The sequence below is a fragment of the Hirundo rustica genome, chromosome Z (genome assembly GCF_015227805.2).
Source record: "Hirundo rustica isolate bHirRus1 chromosome Z, bHirRus1.pri.v3, whole genome shotgun sequence".
Classification (NCBI taxonomy): Eukaryota; Metazoa; Chordata; class Aves; order Passeriformes; family Hirundinidae; genus Hirundo; species Hirundo rustica.
The window spans coordinates 45,245,687-45,267,244 of NC_053488.1; the positions used below are offsets into that span (position 1 = coordinate 45,245,687).

General features: G+C 41.2%; 1 protein-coding gene across 1 annotated transcript in view; it reads right to left on the reverse strand.

The window, feature by feature from the left end:
* The window catches only part of ADAMTS19 (ADAM metallopeptidase with thrombospondin type 1 motif 19), a 143,778-nt gene that overhangs the window by 69,898 nt on the left and 52,322 nt on the right, over nt 1-21,558 (reverse strand). Inside the window, exon 8 of the mRNA XM_040090047.2 lies at nt 14,211-14,316. Within this exon, the coding sequence (XP_039945981.1) occupies nt 14,211-14,316 (106 nt within the window). The remainder of the gene's footprint in view (nt 1-14,210; nt 14,317-21,558) is intronic.

Consider the following 21,558-nt stretch of genomic DNA (forward strand, 5'->3'; position numbering starts at 1 on the left):
AGAGACAGAGCTCAAAAATCAACTGTTGACTTACATAAGTTTTTAATGTCATTAAAATATCATCTCCATTCAGATACACAAGGCTAGAACAAAGACATTTCATATTGCAAAGTAAGGTTTAGTCTGCCATTGTATTTAATTGAGAATATTTCTCTTTAGATTGGAAAAACAAACAAACAGAAAAAAAGAACACAGGACTTAATAAACATCCATGAATGTGTTCAATATAAGGGTCTCTTCTCCTATGCAACTGGCAAGAGGACAAGAGGCCATGGCCTCAAGCTGTGCCAGGGGAGGTTCAAGCTGGAAAGCTTTTATCACAAAAAATTTCTTCAATGAAAGGAACACATCAGAACCCTATATTCATCAATACAATGACAACTGGTAATGTCTTTGTTTGTATATGCTCTCAGAAAACAAAAATCAACAGTACCTATATTGCAAAAGTTTTGAATCTATTTGTAGGATAATTTATGGCAAGAATAATATTTGTTGTACTATTGTAGTTCATTAATTGGTTTATATTGTATTTCATTTTTATATTAGGTTTTATAATGCTTTCTTCAGTATCCCCTGTTTCCTTGGGTAATGTATCACATGGTTTGTCCCTGCTCCGCCCCACCCATCCTCCCACACTGGAATGTAACCCAACCCTGTTGCACTCCCACCGTGTCCCTGATTGGGTAGTGGCTTGTCCCTGACTCTAGCCCCTTCCCCCTGTGTAAAAGCCCTGGGAGGAAGGGGTGTTGTAATGCATTAATTTGGTTTATACTGTGTTTCATTTTTATACTGACATTGTAATGTTTTCCTATTGTATCCCCTGTCCCCCCTTGGAAACTGTATCACATCATTTGTCCCTGATTGGCTGCACCCATCCCCCACACTGGAATGTAACCCAACTCTGTTCCACTCCCACCTTATCCCTGATTGGGTAGTGGCTTGTCCCTGCCTCTGGGCCTGTCCCCCCTGGGAAAAAGCCCCGGGACGGGTGGAGCGGAGGTCACTCTGGCTCTGGCGAGGACAGGAAAGGAGCTAAAACTAGCTCCTGAACAAATAAAGCAATAATTTCCTCCCTGCCCCGGACAAAGAGCTGTCTCTTTCCTTTTGCCATTGGCGGTCGACTGGGTCTCGATAAAGAAATACCACAACTGGCACCTAATCGTCGGGCTGGAAGCCACAAGGGGCTCCCAGAAAGCTGGAAGAATCACTTGGAGAGTACGTGGCCAAGGAACCTCATGCAGGTATGTGAGTCACGAAGCGTAGCCCACCCACACACAGACAGACCCGTCAGGCTTGGCATTCACTGTGGAGTCTCTGAAACACAGAATTCTACAGGCTAGGGCTGTAGTTTTTTCCTTTGGACTCAAAAAAAACATCGGAGTGCTGAAAAGAAGCCCCCGAATGGCAGGCTGCTCCCAGAGACAGTGAGCACGTGTTCATGGAAAGCTGACCCTGAGATCCAAGACTGGAAGCTCTTTTTGGTGCAAAAAGGGTCAGTCTCAGGCAAAAGGAGTGATTGGGAAAGAAAGGAAAGAGTTGTCTGAACGCTGGATTTTTGGTGAGTATCACTTTGGGTTTTCTAAGAAAATCTTTTTAAGAGGCAGTGATCCTCAGAGAAAAGGGTTTATTCCTTTTGGGGAAGGTTTTTGCTTTCAGAGTAAACCTTCAGGGTACTTTAATAGCAGGTTTCTTTTGGCAGCCTGGGCTGGAGGGGGGGGGGGGGGGGGGGTGCGGGGGGGTGGGTGGAAAAGGTACCTGTTTCCCCTTTGGGCTTTTTTTTCTCTCTCCAGCAAGGGTTTTTTAACTTTCAGTTTCCCAGCCACAGTTAAAGGGATACAGAAACTCAAAATCTGAGCCAAAAATGGGAGCTAGGCTGTCTGTGTCTCAAAAAAGAGCCTATTATCAAATTTTAAGTGCCTCAGATGATGGATGGGAAAACCCACTGATCCAAGAAGCAATTTAAAAAATTCATTCAGTGGTTATTTTCTCAATTTCCAGATGTATCATCTGAGCAAATAAGCTCCCCAAAATTTTGGGAAGCTGTTGCAAAAAAATTGTCTCAATCAAGCTCTCCTAATGATAAGGAAAAAGCAAATTTTGCTCTTTGGAGCTTGCAGATTTTATTTGCAATGCAAAAACGAAATTAAAAGAAAAAAAAAAAAGCCAGTTCTTTGTGAATTTTCCTCCGTTTCCTCAGATTCTCCCTATCCTGACCCTAAAATCCCTTCCCCCAAATTGGATATTTCTCGAGAAAACACTAAACTTTCCCCAAAATACCCTTCTTCCCCAGTTTGTAAACCCTGGGTTCATTTTACTCTTGCAGGCAGTTCGAGAGCACAAGACCCCCATCTTAGTGAATCCCAAACTAGTCTTAGTTCGGAAGAGGGGTCACAAGATGGAGGGGACTCCATTGTTCAAAATGGCCAAAACCCACATGCTCTCAAATCACGAGGAGCCTCTCTCTTTGTTTGTCCCTCCTTCCTACAATCCCTTTCTCAATCCATTCCTCTCCCCAGACCCCTCCCTCCCTTCCTTGCTACCCCTGGTACTGCCCTCTCCTCTGACTCCGCCCCCTACCCTCAAACCTCTGCCTTCCAACTCCTTCCTGTGTGAGTCAAGCCTCCAGCCCCTCCCTGCCCCTGGTTCCCACAGTTTCCCCGCCCACAGTCCCTGTTCCCACAACCTGGAGCAGGGGGGGGCGGGAAGCTGGAAACCCAGAAGCAGGAAGTGATCCTGGCTTTTCTGCCACTCCTGTCACATACCGACAGTCAAAAAGAAGTGCGTGCTGTCCACAGTAATTGGGACCCCTTCCCCCAACAAGCAATTCAGGATTTATGCAAAGCTCAGGCCAAATTTGGACGTGAAAGTGAATACTTTCGCAGCCTTTTAAAAGCAAATTTAGCAGGGAATCCTATTGTTCCCTTTGACCTTCGGCAGCTTTTTTCTGCCCTCCTTTCGTCCACAGAGTTTAGGCTTTGGGACTCCACATGGTAAAAAAGATTAAGAGATTTACTCCCAGAGCTTTGGCAAAATCCTGAAACGGCTGTTGATAATAATAATTTGCCAATTCGATTAGAACATCTATGTGATGAAGGTGAATGGGTCTCAGCCCTCAAGTAGGCTCAAGAAATTCCTTTAGCTGTTTAAGAACGCATTAAAGAGACTGCTTCCAAAGCATTCTTTTCAATCCAGCCCAATGGGTCCTTCCAACCTTACAATAAAATAAAGCAGCCTCCAGCTGAACCTTTTGTAACATTTGTGGAGCAATTAACCCAAGCTATTGAGTTACAGGTAAGAATGAAAGAGCCCAAGAACAGGTCCTACAGGAGATGGCACTGACCAATGCCAATGAACAGTGCAAGGCAGCCATCCTCAGCCTGCCCATGGAACCAGTGCCAACCTTAGATGACATGCTCCACGTGTGTACCAAGAAGGTTCCCTTCATGACAGCTCACCTTAACCACAGTTCCAGAGATGCATTCAAGCCACTGCGAAGAGCTGCTGCAGCAGACACCATGCCCCCAGTACCTGTGCCATGGCCACTGCCCAAGAGAAGAACGACATGTCTCCTGTGTGATCAGGCTGGACATTGGGCATCTCAATGCCCTTTAAAGAAGCAATTTATGGACTTTCAGGACAATGGGGGGTGGGAGGTCTCAAGGGTTCAAAGGGAATTTTTCGAAAAACTAAAATGTCAGCGCTTACCCAGCGTCCCAGCATAAATAGGGGAAGTCTGAGGAGGGGGGATAAAAAACTAGAAAATGCAAATGTTAGATTAAATAATCTGGCTATAACCAGTTCTACCTTTCAGCAGAAGTCACCAGATATGACCTTTTCAGATCATGACGTGTGCAGACCCTGTCTAACCACTGAATGTCTCCAAAAGCCTTTTAGGTTGCAACTGACAGGGTCCTGGCACCTAAGTGACAGAGACTGGCATTTAGGTTCATTGGATCTACAAGTGCTAGGCTCCTGGCAACATGTTGACAGTAAGTATGTCATCCTTGGGGACACCAAGTACACACCAAGAGAGATCGAGATCCTTCCAGGTCTTGCCTCATAAAACCCTAAACAACTAGTTCTCTGGCTGCACTGTGTTCGCCCACCTTTGTTTCTGCCTAAGGGGCAGATAATAGCTCAGGCAATTCCAGCACCTGACCCGTTCCCTGAAAAAAACAGCACAAGGAACAAACACCTTGAGGTTTGCCCCACACAGGGTATTGGGAGGGACAAACTCATAATAAGGTGTGAGGTCTGTCATAGTGGGGAAGTAGTAAACCTCAAAGCGGTTTTGGACACAGGCACAGATATAACGATTGTACCAGAAAGGATGTGGCCCTCACATTGGGAACTGCAAAATATGGCTGGGCATGTAGAAGGTATAGGGGGAATGAAATGGGCAAAACAATCAAAAAGGGTTGTGCAAATTAAGGGGCCAAACAAACAATTAGCTACACTGCGTACATTTGTTTTAGATTATTCAGAGCCCTTGTGGGGGAGAGACCTGATGGCCCAGTGGGGGGTCATGATTGGCATTCCAGCTGCCCCCTTGGTTTTTCAGGCTGCGGCCACTGAAGAGCGCCCTACCCAGAAACTCAACTGGAAAGCTGATTCACCAGTCTGGGTAGAGCAGTGGCCACTCAGTAAAGAAAAACTGAAGGTGCTCCAGGAGCTAGTGGATGAACAGCTAGCTAAAGGCCACATTGTGGAAACCATGTCTCCGTGGAATTCCCCAGTCTTTATTATAAAAAGGCAAACAAAGGCAAGTGGCGGGTCCTCCACGATCTCTGTCAAATTAATAATGACATTGAGGACATGGGTTCTTTCCAGCCAGGAATGCCATCCCCGGCAACGCTCCCCCAAAATTGGAACTTGGCAATTATTGATACCAAAGATCGTTTTTTCCAGATCCCTGTGCACCCTGACGATGCCCCACGTTTAACCTTCTCGGTCCGTACCCTCAACCAAGAAGCCCCAAGGAAAAGATACCACTGGAAATTTCTTCCCCAAGGGATGAGAAACTCGCCACCTATTTGTCAATGGTACCTCTCTTCCCTGTTGTCCCCAGTGCGTGCATCTCTAGGAAAAGCCATCATCCTGCACTACATGGATGAGGTGCTCATGTGTGCCCCCATTGAATGACTTACTGTCCCACGCGCTTGACCTGACAATAGATTCTTTGGTTGCTGCAGGGTTCGAGCTTCAGGAGGAAAAGATTCAAAGGATGCTGCCTTGGAAGTACCTGGGTCTGGAGACTGGTAAGCGGACCATTGTGCCACAAAAATTGGTTGTCAAAAATAACGTCAGGACCTTAGCAGACATCCAGCAGCTGTGTGGGTCCTTAAATTGGGTAAGACCTTGGCTAGGTCTGACCACTGAGGACCTACACCCCCTCTTTAAACTTTTAAAAGGGGGAGAGGAGCTAAGTTCTCCTAGGACCCTCACCCAAGAGGCAAGAGCAGCCCTAGAAAAGGTGTATGGCCTGTATGGCCACCAGGTGCAAATCAGACTTGCCATTCAAATTCATCATTTTAGGCAAATTGCCACACTTACATGGGATGATTTTTCAGTGGGAAAGAGTGGAAAAATCAAAAAAGGACAAAGACTGTAAGGATCCCCTCTTAATCACAGAGTGGGTTTTCCTCAGTCACCACTGGCCCAAAAGAATGACCAGGCCACAGGAACTGGTAGCAGAATTGATCCAGAAAGCCAGGACCCAGATCAGGGAGTTAGCAGGATGTGATTCTGAGTGTATTCACATCCCAATTGAGGTAAACTCGGGCCAAATCACAAAAGCAATGTTGGAGCACCTGATTCATGAAAATGAAGCTTTGCAATTTGCTCTGGATAGCTACAAAGGTCAAATTTCAATTCATTGGCTTGCTCACAAATTATTTAGAGAACAAATTCAGTTCAAATTGTCATTAAAAAGAGTTCAGAGCAGGAGGCCTTTAAAGGCTTTAACCGTTTTTACAGATGCATCTGGAGCCTCTCATAAATCAGTAATAACATGGAAAAATCCTCAAACTCAGCAGTGAGAAAAAGATATTGTCGAGATGGAAGGATCACCTCAGGTAGCTGAGTTGGCTGCAGTTGTTAGAATGTTTGAAAAGTTTCTTGAACCATTCAATTTGGTCACAGATTCGGCCTATGTAGCAGGTGTAGTATCCAGAGCTGAACAAGCTGTACTGAGTGAGGTCTCCAGTTCCGCACTTTTCAACTTGCTCTCAAAACTAGTAAATCTGATCTCCCACCAAGAGCAACAATTTTATGTGATGCACGTCAGATCACACACCGATTTGCCAGGATTCATAGCCGAGGGCAACAGAAGGGCTGATGCTCTTGCTGCACCTGTGGAAATGGCCTCACTCCCAAACATCTTTGGACAAGCCAAAATTGGCCATCAGCTTTTTCACCAGAATGCACTAGGCCTAGTCCGCTAGTTCCACCTAAATTGGGAACAGGCTCGGGCAATTGTGTCAATGTGCCTCTCGTGCCACCGACACGCACTCCCAGCCCAGAGTGCTCAAGCAAACACCAGGGGACTGAACAGCTGTGAGGTATGGCAGACAGACATGACACACATCATGTCCTTTGGTAGGCAAAGGTATGTCCATGTATCTGTAGACACCTTTTCTGGAGCTGTCTATGCCTCTGCCCACACAGGGAAAAGTCTAGTGATGCAATGAAACACCTAATACAGGCTTTCTCCTTCCTGGGCATCCCCAAATCAATAAAAACTGATAATGGAGTCACGTACACATCCAAGGAGTTCAGAAGCTTCCTGCAGCAATGGGGAGTAGAGCACAAAATAGGCATCCCCTGCTCCCTGACAGGTCAGGCCATCATGGAAAGGACCCACCAAAATCTCAAAAGGGTCCTCAGCCAACAACATCAGTCCCTAAAATTAGAAACGCCCTAAATCCAGTTGTCCAAAGCTTTGTTCACTCTGAACTTTTTAAATTGCATGTTTGAAGATGAAGATCTTAACCACAAAGATGTTTGAAGATCTTAACCACAAATTGTGCACCATTTCAGAGAGAACTGCCAACTGCAGCTGAAAGCAAAGCCTCCGGTAATGATAAAGGATGCAGCAACCAGGGAAACAGAGGGTCCTCATGATCTGATCACCTGGGGTCGTGGGTACACCTGCGTGTCCACTCCCTCAGGTCTCAAGTGGGTGCCAGCCAAGTGTGTGAAACCTTTCATCCCTAGAACTGCAAATCCACCTGCAGAGGCCCCACAAGTGGCCAGTGCTGCCTGGAGGAGGAGAAAGCCCCAAACCCTGTCCTTCGAATTATCATCTTCCTTTAACAGTATTTTCTGAACAGTTTGTCTGCACTAGATGTCATTTTTTTCTTCTTCAACTTTAGAGGTACTCAAGGTCTGAACTCTGAACATCTCCCATGAACTGAGCCTTCCTCCTTCTTGATTTCATAAGAAAGAGGGAGATGTTGCAACACATTAATTTGGTTTATACTGTGTTTCATTTTTATACTGACATTGTAATGTTTTCCTATTGTATCCCCTGTCCCCCTGTGGAAACTGTATCACATCATTTGTCCCTGATTGGCTGCACCCATCCCCCACACTGGAATGTAACCCAACTCTGTTCCTCTCCCACCTTATCCCTGATTGGGGAGTGGCTTGTCCCTGCCTCTGGGCCTGTCCCCCCTGGGAAAAAGCCCCAGGACAGGCGGAGCAGCGGTCACTCTGGCTCTGGCGAGGATGGGAAAGGAGCTAAAACTAGCTGCTGGGCAAATAGAGCAATAATTTCCACCCCCCCAGACAAAGAGCAGGCTCTTTCCTTTTGCCATTGGCGGTCGACTGGGTCTCAATAAAGAAATTCCACGGGGGGGGTTGGTCTCTTTTTCAGGGGCATGGGGAGGGGGACTGGTAACTGAACTGGCTTTGGACTCTGCAGGGGCTAGACCCCAAAATAAAGCCCTGATCCCCCCTGGACAAAGAGCCGACTTTCCTTTTGCCATCAACGGACACTGTTCTCTCTAAAGCACCTAAACAGCTGGTGCCCAAGCATGCGGCTTGAAGCCACAAAGGGCTCCCAGAAGGCTGGAAGGACCATACATGGAGTACGTGGCTGAGGAACCTCACGCAGGTACTTGAGTCCTGAAACATGGCCCATCCACACAGAGATACAGATCCGTCAGGCTTGGTGTTCACTGTGGAGTCTCCGAAACACAGGACTCCACAGACTAAGGCTGCAGGTTTCCTTTGTACTTAAAAAACCCATCCGAGTGCTGTGAAGAAGCCCCACAAATGGCAGGCTGCTCCCAGAGAAGGTGACCGAATGCTCGTGGACAGCCGACCCTAGGAACTGAGACTGGAAGCCCTTTCTGCACCAAAAGGGTCAGCCTCAGGCAAAAGGAGTGATTGGGAAAGAAAGGAAAGATTCGTCTGCATGCTGTATGTTTGATGAGTATTACCATTTCGGGATCTTAGGAAAAATATTTCAGAGGTGGTGTTCCTCAGGGAAAGAGTTTTTTCCTTTGGGGGAAGGTTTTTGCTTTCAGAGTAAACCTTCAGGGTGCTTTAATAGCAAATTTGGTTTTAGCTGTGCAGCGTAGGGGGTGGAAAAGATTAGTTTCCCTTCCATTTTTTTTTTCTCCAGTGAGGTTTTTAACTTTCTGTTTCCCAGTCACAGTTAAAAGGGGACACAGAAACTTAAATCTGAGCCAAAAATGTGTGCTAGGCTGTCTGTGTCTCAAGAAAGAGTCTATTACCAAATTTTAAGTGCCTTGGATGATGGGGGGACCCATTGTTCGAAGAAACAGCTGAAAAAATTAATTTGGTGGTTGTTTTCTCAGTTTCCACATGTATCATTAGAGCAAATAAGCTTCCCAGAATTTTGGGAGGCTGTTGCAAAGAAATTGGCTGAATCTGGCTCCCCTAAGGATAACAAAACTGCAAGTTTCGCTTTTTGGAGCTTGAAAATTCAGTTAGTACTGCAAAAGCAAAATGAAAAATAAGCCAGTTCTCTGTGGATTTTCCCCAGTTCCCTCTGTTTCTCCCTCTCCCAACCCCAAAATCCCTTCCCCAAAATTCCCAGATGTTCTGAGGAAAGCAGCCCATCAGACAGGGCAGGGATGCTGCAGCTCCCTTGGCTTTCCCTGAATTCCTGAGTTCCCCTACTCAAGGTATTCTGGCCAGATTCCTCGAGAAACCCCTAAACTTTCCTCAAACCTCCCTTCTTCCCCAGTTTGTACTTTTGCAGACAGTTTGGGTGTTCAAAATCCCCATCTTAGTGATCCCCAAGATGGTCTTACTTCTGAGGGGGGAATCACAAGATGGAGAAGGTCCCTTTTGTTCCCCAAAATGGCTGAAGCCAGGTTCTCCTGAGCCACAAGGAGCCTTTTTCTTTGGCTGTCTCTCCTTCCCACAATCCTTTTTTCCCACAATCCTTTTCGCAATCCATTCCTCTCCCCAGACCCCTTCTTCCCTTTGGTGCTGCCCCTGGCACTGCCCTCTTCTCCAACTCCACCCCCTACCCCCAAAACTCTGCCCTCCAAGTCCACCCAGTGTGAGTCAAGGCTCCAGCCTCTCCCTGTCTCTGGTTCCCATGGTTTCCCCCACCCACAATCCCAGTTCCCAAGCCCCAGAGGGGAGTTGGGGAGAGGCCAGGAACCCGGAAGCAGGAACTGATCCATGTTTTTCTGCCACTCCTGTCACATATCGACGGTCAAAAAGGGAGATGTTGTCCATGGTGATTGGGACCCCTTCCCCCAACAAGCGTTTCAGGATTTTTGCAAAGCTCAGGACGATTTTGGATGCAAAAGTGAATACTGTTGCAACCTTTTAAAAGCAAATTTAGCAGTGAATCATACAGTTCCCTTTGACCCCTGAAGAAATTTACTTCTGGAGCTTTGGCAAAATCCCGAAATGGCTGTTGATAATAATTTCCCTATAAAATTAGAACATCTATGTGGTGATAGTGAATGGGTCTCAGCCCTCTAGCAGGCTCAGGAAATTCCTTTGCTTCCATCAGAACCTTTTGTAACATTTGTGGACCAATAACCCAAGCTATTGAGTTACAGGTTAAGAAAGAAGGAGCCCAAGAACAGGTCCTACAGGAGATGGCACTGACCAATGCCAATGAACAGTGCAAGGCAGCCATCCTCAGCCTGCCCATGGAACCAGTGCCAACCTTAGATGACATGCTCCACGTGTACCAAGAAGGTTCCCTTCATGACAGCTCACCTTAACCACAGTTCCAGAGATGCATTCAAGCCACTGCAAAGAGCTGCTGCTGCAGACACCATGCCTCCTGCGCCTGTGCCATGACCACCGCCCAAGAGAAGAACAGTGTGTCTCCTGTACGATCAGGCTGGACATTGGGCATCTTAATGGCCTTTAAAGAGACAATTACTGGAATTTCGGGACAATGGGGGCGGGGGGTCTCAGGACCCCAAGGATAAGCTTTCAAAAAAACTAATAGTGAGCGCCGGCTTGCCCAGCGTACTGACATAAATGGGGCAAGTGCAAGGAGGGGGGAGAAAAAACTAGAAATTGCAAACATTAAGTTAACCAATCCTGCTTTAACCAGTTCTGCCTTTCAACAGAAGTCACTGGATGTAATAGTAAAGGATCCAGCAACCAGAGAAACAAAAAGTCCTCATGATCTGGTCACCTGGGGTCATGGGTATGCCTATGTGTCCATTCCCCCAGGTCTCAAGTGGGTCTGGACAGTTTATTTGCACTAGATGTCATTTTCTCTTTTTCAGCTTTAAAGGTACTCAAGATCCAAACTCTGAGCATCTCCCACAGACTGAGCCTTCCTCCATCTCAATCTAATAAGAAAGAGGGAGATGTTGTAGTGTATTAATTTGGTTTGTATTGTATTTCATTTTTATATTAAGTTTTATGATGTTTTCTTCAGTATCCCCTGTTTCCTTGGATAATGTATCATGTGGTTTGTCCCTGCTCCGCCCCGCCCATCTTCCCACACTGTCCCTGATTGGGTAGTGGCTTGTCCCTGCCTCTAGCCCCTTCCCCCTGGGCAAAAGCCCTGGGAGTAGGGGGCAGCAGTCTCTTTTGCACGGGGACGGGGACGGGGATGGGCAGGGGGACTGGGACTGGACTGGGCTCCAGACTCTGCAGGAGCTAGAAGCCAAAATAAAGCCCTGATCCCCCCCGGACAAAGAGCAGACTCTTTCCTTTTGCCATTGACTGATGCCTGTTCTCTCTAAAGAACCACGACATTGTACGAAAGGGGAAAAAAATGTTTTTTTTTTTCTTTATCGTTTGAGAAGCGAATTCTTTGAGAAAGCTTTTGGTTCTGTGCTGCTGAACTATACTTCACAACAGCAACTAGAATGGTCAAAGATATCACAGACAATAAAACCAAGGTAGTAGTTAAATGACCTCAAGATTCAAAAAGAGCTAGTGAAAAATTTCTAGAAAAGATGATGTGTAGAAAGAACTATTTGCAACTGGTCTGTATGGTAAGTATTTAATCTATGCTTCTGAGGCAGTTAAGAACGAGCACAAGACAAATCTCTGTAAGAGATACTCTAGATACTTTTGAACGTGCTCAAGTCCTTTCCAATAAGATCTATATTCAAATGTGTCTGGCATCTTCTATGCAATTGCCAGGGTCTGGCTGGCAAACAGAGACATTCATACAGAAAAAGCAAATGTCTCTAAAATGTTACCTTGCACTCCATGGTGCAAGACCACCCCTTTTCAGACTGTGACAGCTAAGGACTCCGATTGCATCATGAAGCAGGCTTCTATGCCTCTATGTCTTGGCATTTTTAGCACTGGGAGATACCTTTTTTTTTTTTTTGTTTTTTTTTTTTTTTTTTTCTTTTTTTTTTTTTTTTTTTTTTTTTTTTTCCTTTTTTTTTTTCCCCTCCTCCTTCCTGCAGCAGCTGCTCATACATCTCTGGCGACCTATTCTTTCATTTTTGTGGTAAACCTATAAACTATATGGTTTGTTACAAGCCTTCATTAGTTTGGATTTCTTGAAGAAATGTCTGGTTCAATCAGCATCCTTTTACACTGACACAAGATTTGATTTATTCTTTATTTCCACTTCTTAAAAATATCTATTACATTACTCATAGAAAACTGTGAAGATGTCTCTAAGGACATCCAAATGCCATTACTACTGTGAGAATATGATGGTTGGGATACCATCATGATTTGTTTTTCCAAATATATTTGAATTAGTATGAAAGGCTTTGAAAGCTCTGAATTTTTTTATGTAACCGTGTAACATTTTTTCCCCCAGGATTATCAGCAATATGAGTTTCATGTTCTTGTAGGAAGATCATGCAAATTCCTTTCTCTTTCACAGTCCAACAGCAATGTAAAGCCATGAAGATATTCCAAGTTCACAAACAAAGGTAACACAGTTTATAGAGCCTGACCTGGTGCTGCAGTCTTGGAAGACCTGCTAGCAGCAACAGTGATGTCTATCTTGTTTCGTGTACTGCTTGACATCTAGAAGACCTCAGGAAGTCAAAGATAGTTTTGACTGTTTTCTGCAAGACAAGAACCTTACCACTCTGTAACGACATAAACTTTTTTAGATCGGTATCCCACATTTGCAAATTTGCTGTTACACAATCAACACACCACCCATATTTTGCAAGAATTTTAAGTATCACCATTTTGCAGGGAGAATAAGATGTTATATTTATTGTGGATTGAGGTGTCTCTTATTTCAAATACAGTAATTTTGTATCAAAGGCTCCTATTCTCTAAAAATACCTTTATTATGTTGGGCAAAAAGCAGTACTTGTATCTGTTATTATCATACCTGTCTCAAAGAATTTTCTAATTTATTCTACCAGTGAACTTATTTGCAGATGACATTCAGGGATTGTTTCTTTCCTCTTATTCTTGGTTTACTGTCATAGGAATAAGTTTACAGAAAATAATTCCCTCCTTCAATACCAGCAAACACTACAGCAAAAAATAGAAATATAATTATATGTAGCCACAAAACACAAACAAGTATTCCTTTTTAAGCCTTTCCTTTGTCGCAACTATCATGCACAAGCAGACTGGCTTATATTAAGCAGGAGTATTTTTCCTGCAGTTATGAAAATGCAAAAAAAAACCCCAAAACCCCCAGAAATTATCAATTTCATGCAGCAAAGTATACTTGTGTCAATCTTTAAATAATTGCTCTGTATTTGCTTATTTTGCATCCAGAAAAAAAAAATCAATACAAACATTTTAATTTCCAGTTTTTTCTTGCAATTAACTTCATGTTTCAACATTAGACGCTAGGATCTCCATTCTCAGAAATCTCTGACCAAATTTAAACCAAGTCACTTTTAATTCAAAGTGTTTGTCCTAAGATCCCTAACCACACATTTAGCAAAACATCTCTCTCTGTTGTCACTCTGAAACTGACATTATAATACAAATACACAAATACCTGGCACAGACACTGCATTAAAAAATGGCAGAGGAATACATACCTCCCTTTTATTTTGGTTAAAAATAAGGCATTTTCTATTTCTTTTTCTTTACAAGCAGTAAAGCCAAGAATGAAGTTTAACTCTTATTAACAAATTTTATTATCGCAAAATAAGATTTTTTCCCTTTGGGTAAAAATATTTGACATTGAATGAGCAAAAACATTCTGCCCAATTGTGAAAGACAGTTACGTTCATCTTCATTTTGCCATCCTTCTCTTCTTCTAAGATGAAAAATAATATTAACGTTGCAATGACCAATGATTATTCTACAGTTTAATGGAATCTATCCTGAGAAAGCCAAATTAAATAAGGGCTCTTCCAACTTATGATCTCATTAAAACGTTTGTTGGGAACAATTGTTAGAATTGGATCTGTTACACAATACCATAGCCAGCAAAGAAAAAACATCTTGGGGCACCTGTTTTTCCCTAGACAATTTCAGTCTTTCCCATTAACCGATTTATTTTGTAGTTATAAAGATTTTTTTATTACTTCAAGTCATAAACACTTTTGCAAGCTACATACCATATAGTGACACATATCATTATTGTTACTATTATTGTTGTTGTTGTTGTTATTATTAATATTAATTTTACTATTATTATTATTAACAGAAACACTATTTTCTGAGTTTTTAATTTAATTTAAATCCCCTCCTTATAGAAAGAAAGGAAAAATTGAAGTATACAATCACATTAGTTCAAATCGTACTAGCATTACATGCAAATGAATACTAGGCTTTACTATCCACATACTTACTTGTGACCCATTTCATGGGCAATTGTAAAAGCCAGATTCAGACCATTGTCCTCTGCAATTATACATTTTCGTTTTTCACTGCACATTCCACTCAGGTATGCTATACCTAGGAAACACAACCACCACATTTAATTATTTTTTTTATTACTAACTTTATGTATTATGGCATAATTGGACCCATACAAGACTGAAACCTTGTTGTGGTCAGAGCCATCCAGGCATATAAACAGGTATCTGACATATGCTTACTTACTCAATTTGCAACCAGTGGTAATATTACCTCACAGTAATGATTACATGGATTGCAATGTACAGGAAATGCATTCTTTAAAAGCATTGCTCAGTACCTTTATAAGATGTGATAGAGCACATGTACTGCTGTAAAGGAAAATAAATGTCTACAATAGGGCACAAGTTTGAACAGGTATTTCCTCTGACAGACTTAAAAAAACAGAGCACAAAGTACAGAGTTTTGCCCCTACATTTATCACTACTAAGTACTCATAAAGCGTTCAGAATGTATTTTAAAAATGCTTAGAAGAGTTAGATATCCCAGAAGAGTTCACAGGACACTGCAGCCTGTCAAACATATTTATTGTAGAGGCTATAATGCCTTTATTACATAACACCTTAATTTTCAAACAACCTAATGAAGCCTTAAAGGTAGGGTTATGAGTTCAAGTTCAGCTTCTTAAAAGTTGAGTGTGTGTAACTGTAAAAACTTGAGGAACGTGAAGCTTAATTCTGGTAATGATAGATTTTTCAGACCACAAACACATTTAGCAAGGATGACTGTCATCGCTTGTTGTTTGAAAATTTGGAGTAAGCAATCAAAACGTTGTTTCAAGTGTTTGGTCTTCCTCCCAGGAACTTCCTTTCAATGGAAGAGTGCCCTCCAGTTCAGCATGTTTGCTGGATATTTGCATGTAAAAGTCAAGTTTGAAACATTTGACAGTATTTGAAATTTAGTCATAATTATCATTCCAAGTTAATAAGGTAAGTCATTCTTCTTACAGTCCAAGTATCTGTCAGTCTGTGAGCACAATGCTTCATCAACAAGTAGTAGTAACCCCAACACTGTTCTGCCATTCTGCCAACTTTTGAACGTTTCCCTCAAAAGAACTGGCTGAAAGCTTTTGGACACAGAACTTTTGACAAAAAATGTTGTCCAGGACTAAACAAAACAATGACAAAATAAAATTTGAACAAGGGAGAGTATTTCAACTTTTAGTATTTGTTTCCAAAATAGGGAATAGCCATCTAGGATTAAAAAAAAAAAAAATAAATATAAATATAAATATAAATATAAATATATATATATATATATATATTAAAAAAAAAAAAAGTCCTTTGAATGAGACTCATGCTAAAGTTAAGTATCACTTATACTAACTTGAATAAAAATCAGAGAAGAAATGTTCTGAAATGTAGTGTTTTATTTCAAAAATTTTATTCTGCAATGACTGAAATAAAAACAAGGATATTTCTAAAATCATTTTGTGCCTTGTAGTTCCACAATTATATGCATCTTCTTTTAAGATTTGTTGACCAAACTGAAAAAGCTGGAGCTCGTAGTACAGCTGGTAGCAATACCAGAAGAAGTGTACTTCAGGGTCTTGACTTCAGCCATCATCAGTGAACTTGAACATTGGTCTAACAAAACAGAAAAATCATTCTTGCTATAGACAAAACCCAGTACTGAATTTTGAAGTGCTTTATTATAATGCAAAAAATTCATAAAAACTTTTCTTGCCATGCTGGTTTTGGCTGTAATAGAGTGAATTGCCCTCACCGTAGCTGTTACAGTTTTAATTTCGAAACTGGGCAGAAACACTAACCAGTGCAGTGGTCTCATGCTCACTAAATCTTGTCCTTAGCACTCACTCCCCCTGTGGGAGAGAGACCAGGAGAAAAACAAAGCAGGCTCAGCTTTAAAATTAACAAATAGGTTTATTACTATACACTAAAAGAATAGAAAAAAGAAAGTTGGAAAAAAAAAACTAAAACAGAATGAAACTTCAAAAACACTCTTCCCTCCCCTTACAAACTGTTCACTTTCTTACAACTCACTTTACTTACTTATCACACTTAAATTTCTGTCCTCTGAACTTCCTTGGTTTCACAACACAATAAAGCTCTTTTTGTCATTAGCTATGTGTTTATTCAGAACTCCCAAAAGTATGATCTTCATCTGAATTATCAGTGGTGCACAAACCACTACAATAGAAATATAATTTAATGTCCATGTACGTCAGGCTTTTGATTCACAAATAAATATTTTACAGTACAAAGTATTTTAAAAAATATTTTAAATGAACTAGTAAATCAATGGGCTTGTCAGCATAAAAAATATTAAGTGCATTTGATTACTAATCTAACAAATTATTGTTTTAGCAGAGCAGATGCTTTTCTTAAAAAGTAAGGAAAAAAAAAAGCTTTCCATTGAGCTGACACTTCAAAGTCTAATTAGCGCAAGCTGTTCTGAAGGGAGTCACAGATGACTTCTAAGAAAAACAAGTTTTGTCAGTTCTCTGTGAATCAGCAGCTCTTAACCACGTTAGTAATCAAAACAATCAGAAATCTCAAATACAAAATGGAAAGCCCAGGAATATTTATTTTTCTCTTTTAAAATGAGAGATATAACAGTGAGGTCAAATATACCTATGTGCATCTGTGTATGCATGTTTCAAAGGAATCTTTGAAAATTACCATCATTTGTGTATCTTCACAAACACACATCACTACAAGACATCAGAAAAAATAATGGGATCCAACCAAATCAGCTTCTTTTGAATTATTTCCAAAAGTAACATAAAATTTATTCACATCTCGTTATTTTCTTATTTATTTACATGTTAGAAAATCCATGCTTTCAGGAGAACATCAAAACTACACTAATTTACATGTACTAATAAGTATGTGATTTTACGTTTCAGAACGAACTGTTAAGCTTGCTCTTAAACCTTGAAACAAACAGCTGCACTTTAATCCTTAGAGCAGGGGAAAAGACTAAAAATGTAGAGTGTGTATGTATGCCATAATCACAAAAAATAAATTTTGAATGTGTGTTTATACCATTTCAGGGTCTTAGTTCTGGAGAGTCCACAGGCCTCTAAGACATTGTTATGTGGATGGGATGGCAAAAGTGCTGGAAGATACTAATTTTCTTCTAAAATGCAGCCCACATGGAAAACATTTATTCCAAGATGAATACACAGAGGAGACAATAAGCAAATTTTCCCCACATTCCTGGCCTTTGCTGACAAGGAATGTAGGGATGCCCTGAGCTGAAGTACTGTCAACTTCAACAGTCAGCATAGTACTTATTCTGTGAATCTGGGTATTCCTTCTTACCTGTGTCTACCTGGGTCCCTAAAGCATCATGGCAAATAACTCCAGAGTGCAGTTACCTGAAACGGTACATATGTCTCTTCTTATGAAGATTGCAGAGGGGGTATTCTAACTCAAATACAAAGCTCTATTCATCTATTCCAAGTCATTTATGCCCTCCTAGACCTCTGTCAGCAATTGCAATGATCAGCTGAGAAGATCTAGTGAATTTAGAAACTCCTCCAGCAGAGGCCATTGACATGTATTTGCCATCTTATGTCCCATCGCATACCTTACTTACTCTTCCTCTACTACAGTCTTTCAGACAAAAGTGGTTATAGTCAAAAGAACTATTGTACCACGGGTTAATAGAAAACTAACCTAATGCTTTTTCTGTAGTTTTCCGTTCTTTCCTAGTCAGTCCTAACGTTCAGCTTACTCAGCTGATCATGAGGACCTGGGTACATGAGTATCCTGCGTACACTGGGAAGAGCATTGCCAGCAGGCTGAGTGAGGTGATCCTGCCCCTCTGCTAAGCTCTAGTGTGGCCACATCCAGAGTGCCATGTGCAGTTCTGGGCCCCAAGAAAGACAAGAAGCAACTGCAGAGGTTCCAGTGGAGGACACAGAGATTATTTGTGATCTGGAGCATCTCTCTTATTAGGAGAGACTGAAGGGGCTGGGCCTGTTTAGCTCAGAGAAGATGGAGAGGGATCTCATTAGTGAATATAAATATCTCAAAGGCAGGTCCCAAGAGGATGGCACCAGATTCTTTTCCATGGTGCCCAGTAACAGGACAAGGAGCAATAGCCATAACCAAAGCACACAAAATTCCACCTCAACATGAGGAATATCTTCTTTATCCTGAGATTTTCAGAGTACTGGAAACGGCTGCCTAGGGAGGTCATGGAGTCTCCCTCTCTGGAGACATTCAAACCCACCTGGATTTGTTTCTTTTTCACCTTCTCTAGATGAACCTGCTTTTGCAGGGAGATTGGACTGCATGATCTCCAGAAGTCCCTTCCAACCCTAGCAATTCTGGGATTTTCAGAGAACTGGCCCTTACCATTCTCTGATCTCTTTTCTCAGTGGCAGCAAAGCCACTTCACACATACAGGCTAAAGACTAGTATTTTTCTTAAAATGCATTACTTTGCCTATAGTTCCACCTTGTCTTTCACTTCCATTTCAGTATCTTGATATCTATGAACAATTCTTTTTGTCAGTTTTATACTACGCTATCCAGAATGCTTCAAACCATATGTAAGCATATGCAGGTTACTGCTGTTCCAAATAGTTTATGAAGCAAGGCAGCTCTGAACTCAAGGATATTTTCTTCTAGTGTAAAAATCGACAAATAATCCCCATGTCTTCTTTTTCAACTTATAAGCCACATATAAAAAATCCTTTAAAATGTAAAGGAAAATATTTAATGCCATAACACACTGTAACATGGTCACTGAATACAGCCACTATACTTTTAAAATCTTTGAATTGCCCCTTTTTGTAAAGACAACATCACCGAGTGGAAAACTTGTCCATAAAAATATGCATGAAGAGGAAAAGACATAGATGGAAAAGAAAATTGCATAGTGTTAAATGAAAAGCAGAAAGTCATAAATTTGAGAAAGTCACAACTTCCAGTTCTCCTCATTTAACCTTCTTTCCATAACCTAGAAAGAGAAAAAAACCCCACACTTGAATAGCTTATCTATAATTAGTGTTGAAGAGGTCCACTCAGGAGAAAATATGAAAAATTGGATACGAGGTTTTAAGCAATAAAAATCTTATTTGCTACATATTTTCTTATTTGCTACATATTTTCTCATACTATGAACATGAAAGAAAAACCAAATGTAACCCTTCTAAGAAGTAACTCCGTGTTCTCAGAAATTGAAATCGTTTATTTTAACTTCCTCATAGCATAATTTTCATGAGCAGCTTTTCTAGATGTTTTACATGGCATAGAAAATTATTAAGAATCTTGATCTAAATTTATAAATTAAACATTTGGACAGAAGTAGAAATGTCTATTTTTAGGACTTACACAATAAAGACTTATAGTACTTAAATTACCTTGGTAAATTATAAGAGTGCCTTATGAAACCTTCATGGAACTGTTGTATACAATCAAATAGAGTGTGACTTTAAAGACACCTCACTTACTTGGCAACAAAAGTGAATGAGGCTCACACAATAAAGGTAAAGTTTGTTACTTAAAGAGCCAGCAATAGGTTTCAAGCTTAGCATGAGAACAGCTCTTACCAAATACATATATAAGTAAGTTAATCTTGAGGGTATGTTTTTCACTGATGCACTGGACAGATATGACAGACACACAGCTTACTCTGAATGATTATCACATGCCCCAGATCATGAGTTTGGGCCTGCTTCCTACCATAAAACTGTTTATGTACACCAACAAAAGCCTTTGTTACTCTAGAAAATGGTGAGATGGTGACAGTGAACACTGTAGTACACCACAGGAAATAATTTTAATGATTCAAATTTGCTTTCTGTTTTACAACTTGTTCTACAATTATATTTTTTCCAAGGTGGGCTGTGTGACAATGTTGCTTGGCCGTCTTTCAGGCTTTCCCACAGAGAACCTAAGGAAAGACTGCTATGAAAGGGTTGTCACAATGACTGGGAAATGCATAAACTGAAGTACAGACTTTTCTTTTACTTCTTTACCTTTGCACATGGTATAAAGGCTGCATTTTATTAATTTGACTGTCTTTACACTTCTGTGCACATACATATATTCAGTTTTCTTTTTCTTCTCTTTTAATCTTTATTTAGTCCACCTTTCATTTTTCGTTTCAAAACTTGGTTTTTTTTAATAAACTTGTTTATTAAAAAACCAAACAAACAAAAAAACCTTCTGATTTCTGGTCAGTAAACCCCAAAAAGAGGTGTGGTGGGGTGATGTACTTATGAAGCTGAGCAAAGAATATATGAAATGACTGCCCACAGCTGCTGCAAAGAAAACTGAACCTAAAGGGACTGGAGAGCCAGGTCCAGATAAATGACTGTACCAGTTCAGTGGATTAATTGCTTGTGGAAATGTTTATCCCTGAGTTAACCACAAGAGTGTGAAAGGCTTCTTGAGTTAGCTGGCCCAGCAAGGGGTAAGTGCATATGTAGCTCTGCCGAAAAGAGAGTATAAAAACTGAGTAACTGACAAAATGATCTTTCAAGAGAACAGTAGGCTTGAGCAGGCCATAACACACATATTCCTACCTAGCACGGGGGGATGCTCAGCATCATGACAGTGAGCATGAGGGCCAATTGTGAGAATGAAATTTGTACTGTGATCCCACAGTATATTGCAATGGGTACACAATGGCTTGCACTGATTTCAGTATATTGCCATATCATTCTGCTAAATCAAAATCCCACATAACATCAAATGTCTTCAGCTAAGTACATTTTGTTTTAAATATTAAACCCTCCTCATGGAGAATACCTAACACAACCTGGTCATAGAATTATGACCCTCATGCACTTCAGTGCTTCCCACAGAATGTATTCTTTCAGAGACAGAAGATAAAGTAATACTGTTCTATACATCATCCATACATAACTAGCCTTTTCTAAAACATATTCTCTTCCTTGTCGTTTTCAGTGTGAATAGAGTTCTGCTCAGTTGCTGGAAACTAATCTCATGTCAGAGCATGTAGTAGCTCTTGAAACAATCAGGAAGCAAGCGGGACCACTGGGAACATCTGGAACATGTAGGTGGCTATCTCTGTTTAATAGTGCTTGATAGAGGAGATCTTTAAAGTGAAAATTCTCTGTGAAGTTCTTTTAAGAGATAAATTATTCCCCAGATCATTTAAAAATAAATGTCCCACTGCATTTTTCCTTCCAGAACACTTTTTTAGAAATAAAACACCTGATACATGGGAACAAATATTCCATGCTTAAACAGCCTGATTAGTGTTGGGTGAAATATATCTGGTATTTGTCCTCTCAAAAATCTTTAAGAAATAGAAGGCATAGATTTACTAGGACAAG